The sequence below is a fragment of the Emiliania huxleyi genome (assembly GCF_000372725.1).
Source record: "Emiliania huxleyi CCMP1516 chromosome Unknown EMIHUscaffold_1229, whole genome shotgun sequence".
NCBI classification, from domain to species: Eukaryota; Haptophyta; order Isochrysidales; family Noelaerhabdaceae; genus Emiliania; species Emiliania huxleyi.
In genome coordinates, this window is record NW_005201361.1 from 1 (window position 1) to 9032 (window position 9032).

Here is a 9032-nt window from a genome sequence, read left to right on the forward strand (position 1 = left end):
CCTCCTAGCACCTGTCCCGTCCCACCTTTCTAGCCCCGGAGCAGATGAGCCGGCTCGCGAAGAGCATCCCTTCCGTCGGCTTCGCGCCGCTGCAGGAAGACGCGGTCGAGGCCGTGGAGGCCAAGGAACCGCCGCTGCTCATGACCGTCAAGGTGCCGGACACGATGCCGGACGACTGGCGGGGCGTGCCGCTGCAGGTGCGGACGCCGTCGGGCGGCACCATCCCGGTGCAGATCCCGCCGGGGATGCGCGCGGGAGACACCTTCCGCATCCCGGTGCCGGACAGCGACAAGGACGGCCTGCTGGACGGGGAGGCGAAGCGCGAGTCGGGCGACACCGACGCCGAGGTGGCGCTCGTGCACGGGCCCTCGGGCGACTGCTGCGCGGACTCGGCCTGCTGCGAGACCGCGGCGCGGCCGGAGCAGGTCTCGGAGGACGCCAAGGCGAGCCTCGTGCCGTGCCCGAGATGCAGCCGAGATCCAGCGGAGGGATGTGACGCACCTCTCCCTCCCCCCCCCTCCCCCCTCCCCCGTCAAGCGGAGGATGACCCCCCTCCCCCCCCCCCCCCTTCTCCCCTGTCCAAGGTGAGCGAGGTGTACGAGGCGCGCTTGGCGCGCGCGCGGATGGACAAGGCGGAGCGCGAGGCGTAGCTCGATGGTGCGCGTGCGCCCACATGGAGGCCCACCGCCCCGGTGACGAGTGTGGGCGCGCTCTCTACACCGGCGCGTCGATCGTCGCTCGCGAAGAGCGGAGGCGAGCCGCCTCTCTCTCTACCGGCTGGTCGGCGCTGGCCTGTCCCTGTCTCTGTCTCTGACTGGTACTGTGCCCCTGTCTCTTGTCTCTGTCTATGCCAATGTACATATGCATATGACGTCGTAGCTTAGCTGTTAGTACGTGCTAGCTAGTACGTGTGTGTGTCCTGTACAGAAGTGAACCATATTAAATCACACACGGGGGTGGGTGCGTGGGTGGTGTAAAAAGTGTAGGAAAGTGTCGTGGAGGCGAGCTCGTCCCCCCTCGGCCTCGCGCGTCGCGGAGACCCCCTGTGAAGCAGAACCAGAAGCCAGAACAACACTTTACAATTGACCACCACGGGACAGCGAGCTCCACCCCTCTCCCACAAAAGTCCTCTCACCTTCCTCTCCCCCTTTTCAGCGGTGGAGATCGCGGAGCCCCCTGAACAGACAAGACCACGGGACAGCGAGCTCACACCCCTCCCCCTCCCTGCACCCACCTTCTTCCCAGCACATGCCTCTTCAACCACGATCCGTGCGCCGGCGCCAGAAGCAGTACTGTACTTGGTTGCTCTCCTTGCACGCGGCTAGTCGGCATCCGCCTTGGCCCTCGCGGCGGCCGCTGACGCGCGCCTCGCCTTGACGGCAGCCAGTGCCGCCTCTGCTGCCTCCGCCACCTCTGCCGCCGCAGCCGCCGCCGCAGCCACCGCCGCAGCCGCCGCCGCAGCAGCCGCTGCCGCGGCGGCCGCCTCCTCCTCTGCCGCTGCCAGAGCGTCCGCCTCGGCTTCCGCCTCCCGGCGCGCCTCCGCTGCCACCCAAGCTGCCTCCTCACCCGCCTCCGCCGTCTCCTCCTCGCTTCCCTCACTCGCCGCCTCGGCCTCCTCTCCCAACGCCTCCGCCAACCCCGCGACCGACGTCTCCGCCGTGATGCCGTACCGAATCCGCTCCTCGTGGAGCGTCTCGAGAAGCCTGATCAACCCCTCCCTGTCCAGCTTCGCGGGCTTGGCTGCAGCCGCCTCTGACGGCGCCTCGGCATCCTGCGACGGCCCAGCGCCGCCGCTCCCGCCGCCCTTCTTCTTCTTCTTCCCCTTCTTGCCCTTGCCGCGCTTCTCCGCCTCGACCTCCGCCAGCAGCTCCTCGGCGTGCCGCGCCGCCTCCGCCTCCGCCGCCGCCCGCTCCGCCGCCCTCTCCGCCGCCCCCGCAGCCCACGCCGCCTCCTTCGCCGCCTTCTCGGCCACCGCCTCGGCCGCCGCCTTGGCCGCCGCATGCTCCTCGAGGGCGCGCACGCACTCGGCGTGGCCCTTCTCCTTGGCAATCTGCAGCGCTGTGCGTCCACCCGCCGAGCGCAGTTCCGTGTCGGCGCCCGCCCGCAGCAGGCAGAGCAGGACGGCGGAGTGGTCCCTGAGAGCGGCGAACATCAGCGCAGTGCAGCCGGCATTGTCCTGCAGGTTGATCTCCGCGCCGTGCTGCAGCAGCAGCTCGGAGACCCGCTCGTGGCCTTGTCGGGCGGCCCACATCAGCGCGGTGAAGCCTTCGCTGTCCTGCAGGTTGATCTCTGCGCCGTGCCGCAGCAGCATCGCGGCCAGCCACTCGTGGCCGAAGATGGCGGCGGCTATCAGCAGCGTAATGCCGCTCACACCCTCAACAGTGAAAGTCGCGTCCACCCGCCCGCCGCCGTCGAGCCACACCAGCACCGCCGCCTCTTCGCCTTGCTTAGCCGCCGCCACGACCTCCTCGGGGACGGCGTCCTCGCCCGTTCCGCTCTCCACGCCGCCAGAAGAGGACGCGGCAGTTGGTGCCGCCGCTGCCCCCTTGCCCGAGGCGGCATCGCCGTCCGCCCCTGCGCCGCCCGCCTCGCCGACCTCCTCGGGAACAGGCCCGCTGCTGCCGCCCGAAGCGCTGCCTGCCCCCGCGCCGCCCGCCTCGACCGCCGCCGCGTCGCGCCTCTCCGCCGCCACCTCGCCGAGATACGTCTTGACGGCGGCGACGCACTCGGTGTGGCCCGTCTCTTTGGCGATCTGCAGCGCCGTCTTGCCCGCCGCAGTGCGCAGCTTCATGTCTGCGCCCGCCCGCAGCAACTGGAGCACGACGGCAGAATGTCCGTGGAAGGCTGCGCCCGCGAGCGCAATGTAGCCGCCGTTGTTTCTGCAAGTCAACCTCTGCGCCGTGCCGCAGAAGCAAGTCGACCACGCGCTCGTAGCCTCGGTTGGCGGCCAACGTTAGCGCAGTGCAACCTTCACTGCTCTGCAGGTTGATCTCCGCGCCGTGCTGCAGCAGCGTCTCGACCACCTGCACCTTCCCCATCCCGGCGGCGGCCATCAGCGCCGTGAGGCCGACGCTGTTTTGCGCGTCCGGCTTCGCGCCCCGCTTCAGCAGAACCTCGACCAGCTGCTTGTGACCTTCGGCGGCGGCGATCGCCAGGAGCGTACAGCCACTCACACCGCGATGCACGCACGTCGCATCAACCTGCCCGTCCCCGACGAGCCACGTCTGCACCACGCCCGCCTTGCCGTCCTTCGCCGCGGCTTGGATCTTTTTCGGCAGCGCGAGCGGCGCAGCAGCCGCCGTTGAAGCGTGTCCGCGCCGGGAGGCGGCTGAGCCAGCTTTTGGTCGGCCGGGCATGAGGGCGCGCGTGTGGGCGGGCGAGGGAGGGTGCCCCGAGTTTGCTCACGCGCATGTGTTTCTTTATGGTGTTTGCTGGTGAGAGACTCGATCAGAACAGGCAAGAGCCGCTGCGAGGAAGGGCGGTGTGTAAGACGGGCCGCCAATCCCCATACAAGCCCGTCCCACCCCTTCGTCCCAGGTCCCACGCCATCGGGCCCCGCGCATATAAACGGCTGGGGGCGGCGGGACGGGGTTATCGGTTATCGGTTTCGTCCCCCCCCCCCCTCCCGCCCCGCCCCGCCTCACTCCCACGCCGTGTACAGCATGAGCTTCGATGCCTCGCGCGCCTGACTGGCCTCCAGCCGCTGCCTCAAGTCGGGGAAGACGCCGTGCGCCTGCTTGCACAGCGAGAGCCGCAGCGATTGCGAGGAGAGGAAGTAATTCACCTCCTGCGTGTAGAGGACCAGCGCGAGGCCGTGCTCCGGGTCGGCCGCGAAGAAGGTGCCCGCGACGCCTCCCCAGCCCGTCGCGCCCATCCCCGACGCGGCACCGGCGGGGAGGTAGTCCCCGCCCTCGCCCGGAGAGCAGACCACTCCGCCGAGCAAGCCAAAGCTCTGGAACGGGTCAAAGCAGGGTCCCGCGCCGGCGCCCATGCCGCGGAGCTGGTCGGACCTCAGCGCCGCCATGCTCTCGCGGCTCAGCAGCGCCGGCACTCCATCCAGCCGCCCGTCCGTCGCCAGCCACTCTGCAAAGCGGAGAAAGTCGCGAGCGGTCGAGAGGAGCCCGCCTCCGCCGCTCGGTCTCTGGCCCTGCGGCTTGCCGCGCAGCCACGGCGTCGATGCGTCGCAGGCGCCGACCATGGCGTCGTCCTCGAAGCGGTTGGGGCCCGTGCCGCGGTAGCATCGGGTGAACCGTCCGAGGGCGTGCTCGGGAATTTCGAACCCCGTGTCGGGCATTCCGAGCGGCTCGAAGAGGGACGCCTCGAGGAAGCGGCCGAGCGCCTGGCCGCTCACCTCCTCGAGGACACCGCCGAGGAGCTCGATCGACATGGAGTAGGAGAAGGCGCTCCCGGGCTGATGCACGAGGGGCAACGCATTCAGCCGCGTCGCAAACTCGTGCAGTGATGTCACCGTCGGTGGCATCGCGCCCGCGGCATCGCTCGACAGGGGCAGCAAGTGCGCTCCCTGAGCCGCGACTTCGTCGTAGTCGGCGATGCCGGCCGTGTGGCAAAGCAGGTCCCGGATCGTGATGGCGCGCGCCGCGGGCACGTGATGATCGCCGGCCTTGACGGTCACCTTGCCGTCGTCCCAGCAGGACAGATAGTCTGAGACCTTGCCCTCGAGCGACAGCTTGCCTTGCTCGACTAGAATGAGGGCCCCGGCGGCCGTCAGCGGCTTGGACATCGAGTAGAGCCGCAAGATCGAGTCTGATGAGAGCGGCCGCCCTACAGATGCCTCTCCCACCGCGGCGTCCAGCACAATCCTGCCGCGCCGCGAAAGAAGCAGGCCGAGGTTGGGGACCTCCCGGTCGGCGACGCGCTTGGCGAGCTCGGAGCGCAAGCCTCGCAGCGCCTCCTCGTCTGCGTCACTGGCAGCAGGCTCCTCGCTGCGCATTTTGCTTCTCGTGTGGGCCTCGCCAGCGTTGTCTTCTGACTTTCGGTCGCTGTCTTTCCGACTGTGCGGCGTGTGCGCTAGTTTGGGCCGCGGTGTTGTGCAACTTGTGCTTGTGAGCCCTGCAACACGCGCTCTGTCGGTCGTGTCGGCCGCCGTGCTTGTTTGTTAGTTACGGCCGTCCTGCTTGGGCATGAAGGAAAAAGATTGTTTTATCACTCTGGGCGGGACTGGCGCGCACACTGGCACTAACAGTAGAGTCACACGAGAAAAGACTTTCTCAACAGAAACAGAATTTCACAGCGTCCTCGCACGTACTGGGGACTGGCGCGAACTGGCACGAGCACGGAAAGAAAACGCAAAATGTAGGGGCGCGGAGAAGGAACGAGTCCCCACCTTGCAAGCAAGGATCTTGGGAAGGACGTCAGGGGCACAGGGAATGGCAGGGAGTGGGAAGGGGTCAGTGTCCAGTAGATGTCAGCTGATGCGCATCGTGTTCATGAGCGCGGCGATGCCACCCTTTGGCCGCTTCTCGTCAACGGAGACAGCCTCGGCGACCACCGTCAATCCTTGTCCTTCGACGGATGCTGGGCTTCCGGTCGCAACTGGCATTGCCGCGAGCGCGTCGGCCTCCCGAGCCGCCTCCATCTGCTCACGCCGCGCGAGCTCCTCGCCTGCACGCGCTTCGTCCAACACGGTTCTGCTCGCGCCGGACGTCGAGATGGCACTCACAACTGTTGGCTGGCCACGCGTGGCCATTGACGCGTTGAACTCCGCCATCGCCGCCGCCTCCTCTGCCAGCGCAGCCCTCTCCTCGGCTGCCAGGGCCTCAAGATCAGCCAGCATGGCGTCCTCGGGGAATCTCACGCAGTGCTCGCGAAGCCACCTGCGGATGCTTTCCGCGCTGCCCTCCGAGCGCACCACCTGAGGGACTGCAGCAGCGCTATGAGCAGTGGCGTCTGCTCTCCGCATCAAACTCCACGCTGCCTCGCTTTTCGCGACCATCTCTGCTTGCACTTTGGCCTTCAAGCTCAGCAAATCCGGCGTGGATGGCGGTCGAGCGTTCGATGTTCTGTCGAGCAACATATCAAGGCAAGCGTCGACCTTCAGCTCGACCGGCATGCCGTCAAAAGCAGAGGTGAGCTTCAGCTTATCGGTGGCGTGCGCCACGGCCTCGACGAGGGTTTGGTCCAGTTCAATGTTGAGAGAGTGACAGACGTACTGCACCTTGACCACGAGCGGTGCGCCATACGGGAAGACGTGCCACATGATGGCGCAGACCAGATCTGGTGACGACGCCACGGAGCGAACCGCTTGCGGGCATGAGGCGCCCAGCCGGTCGTGTGCCGCCATGCACACAGCAAGCGCGCGCTCGCGCCACGACGACGGCTGCGTCTCGGCCATGAAGACCAGGTCCTTGCGTTTCCCACGTGTTGTAAGCATTTCTTTTCTTTTGTAAATCCGCTTTACATGTAGAGCGCGCACGAAAGATAAACGAGATTTAGGGATTTCAAGGAACGGTCCGCTGTAATTTTTTTCTTCCTCACATCCAGTGCGCGCCATATCCACGGTGCGCGCGTACTCCCATGGCGTGCTCCCTGCTCTTCTTGATCGCCCTCAGCGCCGGTTCGGCCGCACCCAAGCCGCCGGGCCCGATGCGCTACGAGACGGTGGGGTTGGACGAGGAGGCAGACGCGGCGGACGGCCCGGACGTGCTGGACCTGCCGGCTCCGGCCGCTGCTGCGCTCGGCGAGAGCCCGCGGCCACGGCCGACCGGCGCAGGCGCCGGCGACGCGTCGATGCAATTCATGGTGACGCAGCGCATGAAGGCGGAGCTGATGGCGCTCGGCTACTCTGAGGCGGAGGCGCAGCGCCTCAACCCGCAGCGCGCTGCCGCCATCCTCGAGCACTCGATACGCCGCCCGTCGAGGGGCGTCCCGTCCAGCTGGAACCGCGCGGCCGGTGGCCGGAAGTCGCTAGGGCGCGCAATCGGCCGCTCCTGCGCTGCGATCGCGCGGGCGGGGGTGCTGGCGAGCGGCGCGCTCCTGGTGTACGTGGGGAGCGGGGGGACGCTGCCGCCGGCTCAGCAGAGGCTGCTCGACCAAGCTGGCGCCTACCTCGAGCGCCACATCATGCCCCTGCTCAAGCCGCCCACGCGGTACACGCCTGACTACCTCTGAGGAGAGCGCCGACGCCTCCACAGGCTGGCAGATCGCCGGACGGCGGGGCGGCGCCAACCGGCTCGGCCTCTCTCGCACATTGTCGCATTCCCTGATCACTTGTCTATCTCGGACAGAAAAGGAAGAATGCTAGATGACGCTATAGCCTCATCGACGAGCAAGCAGCGCAACTTTTTATCCCTAAGCCGCAACGTCTCCTCTCGCGCGCGCGTCGGCTCTCTCGACACTCGAGGTCGAGCGTTTCACACAGCACACAGGCAAGATGCTAGATGGTCACCTCCCTACCCGCACGCGTCGCGACCTTATACAAGAGTTGAGTTACTCTATTGTATGTATTGAGCAGACCCCGACGGAGATCTCTCTACGGACTACGCGCCCCCACCCCTCAAGGCCCCACCTTGCACTCGAGCACCTGCACCACCCACCCACACGCCGCAAGCGCGTCGCCCGCTGGCGTTCGCGTTGCCCGAGTCGTCTGAGAGTGTTTGTTTTTGCACCTTCTTTCGCTGCGCCCCTTGTTTGCTGCGCCTCCTGTGACTTCCGGGCTGCAGTCCAGGCGCGCTCGAGATATGCCAGTCTCAGGAGCAAGCATCGGCATAGATCTCGGTTGAGAGGGAGTCGGCCCATTCGTCGTTGCCCACAATCAACCCCGAGCCCGCGGGGTCCATGTGAAAGACCGAGAACAAGTACGATTCGTGAACGCCTGGGATGGGTGCCCCAGTGGGGCGGTACTCCACCCCCTTGCTCCCCTCCCCCCCCTCGGGAGGGCCGAACTGAGGCGCCCGTGGGGACCCCACAATTCCCTTCCCCCCTCGGAGGGGGCCGGACGGAGGCGTACCCCGTGGGCCCCGCTCTTTCCTTCGCATAGCGGCCACTCTTCGGATCGCTGGTCGAGCGACCCGGGGGATGCCCCGCGCGCCTGACCCAGGCGCGAGAAACGAATCTGCGAGGCGTGGCCGCACATGCGGCCCGATGGGGAGGAACGGGGCGAGCCCCCTCCAACCCACCCGCGCTAGGTCTCGGGTTTGACGCATGGGGTCACTCCCGCGAAACCCGTGAACTAGCCGGGGCAGTCGGAGAAGGGGCAACTCCGTGCACTGACGGTCGGCCGTCAGAAAACACGCCTCCGTGGCTCGGGTTACACCAATCCTCGCTACCCAACGCGGCCAAAGGATATCCACCTCGAGAACCTCGAGAGGAGTCGCTTAGGCGGCTCCCGTGCGAGGGCGCAAAATTTGTTCTGTGCGATGGCTGTCGCGCTGCGTCTCCGCTCGGTCGTCGGCCCTCTCCTCAGCCTCGCGCTGACGGTATTGCTGCGGCTGCTCCTCCCGCTGCGCGAGTCGTCGCCGCTACCTCCCGAGGTTGTCATCCAGAGCGCGTCGAGCGGGCGCTACGTCACCGTGGCGCCCGACGGCTGGCTGGCGGCAACCACCTTCTCTCCGACGGAGCCCACCTCGCGCTTCGTCGTGCGGAGCGTCGGCCCGGCCCTGCTCGCCGCGCTCACCGAGGCGCGCAGCTTCAGTCCCACCAGCCGCGCAAACGCCGAGGACGAGCTGTGGTCCGGAGGCGGCGCCGGCGACGCGCCCACGGAGGCGAGCCCTCGCTCCGCCGCGCCGTGCCGGTGGGTGCTGCTGCAGTCGCGGGCGGCGGGCGGTTTCGTGAGCGTGCGCGGTCAGCACGAGTCAGACGAGTGCGCCGCCGCCTCTCGCCGCCCTCAAGCGGGGCGGAGACCCGCGTCTGCAGAGCCTCCTCTCGGACCACCTCGCATAGGTACGTGGTGCAGCTGGCGCGGGAGGGGTCGCTCTCCTACCGCTCCCTCCTCCTCCTCACCTCCGCCGGCGTCTGGAGCTACGCTGTCGGAGGCCGCGCCCCCCAGATTGAGACGGCTCTCCTGAAAAGGACCA

The 9032-nt window shown here is 67.6% G+C and overlaps 3 protein-coding genes across 3 annotated transcripts; 1 reads left to right on the forward strand and 2 right to left on the reverse strand.

The window, feature by feature from the left end:
• Nucleotides 1-1321: 1321 nt before the first annotated feature.
• EMIHUDRAFT_252014 (hypothetical protein) lies at nucleotides 1322-4951 on the reverse strand (the record flags this gene model as incomplete). Its single annotated transcript, XM_005790084.1, has 3 exons — nucleotides 1322-1343; nucleotides 1650-1703; nucleotides 3660-4951. 3 exons carry the CDS (start codon nucleotides 4949-4951, stop codon nucleotides 1322-1324), a joined length of 1368 nt encoding a protein of 455 aa, XP_005790141.1.
• A 276-nt stretch (nucleotides 4952-5227) lies between these two features.
• On the reverse strand, nucleotides 5228-6353 carry EMIHUDRAFT_373144 (hypothetical protein; the record flags this gene model as incomplete). Its single annotated transcript, XM_005790085.1, has 1 exon — nucleotides 5228-6353. A coding segment is annotated over one exon (921 nt), but the record flags the coding sequence as incomplete, so codon positions are not given.
• Nucleotides 6354-6534: 181 nt separating this feature from the next.
• Nucleotides 6535-7128, forward strand: EMIHUDRAFT_122347 (hypothetical protein; the record flags this gene model as incomplete). Its single annotated transcript, XM_005790086.1, has 1 exon — nucleotides 6535-7128. The coding sequence occupies one exon, from the start codon at nucleotides 6535-6537 to the stop codon at nucleotides 7126-7128; it is 594 nt and encodes a 197-aa protein (XP_005790143.1).
• Nucleotides 7129-9032: the final 1904 nt, after the last annotated feature.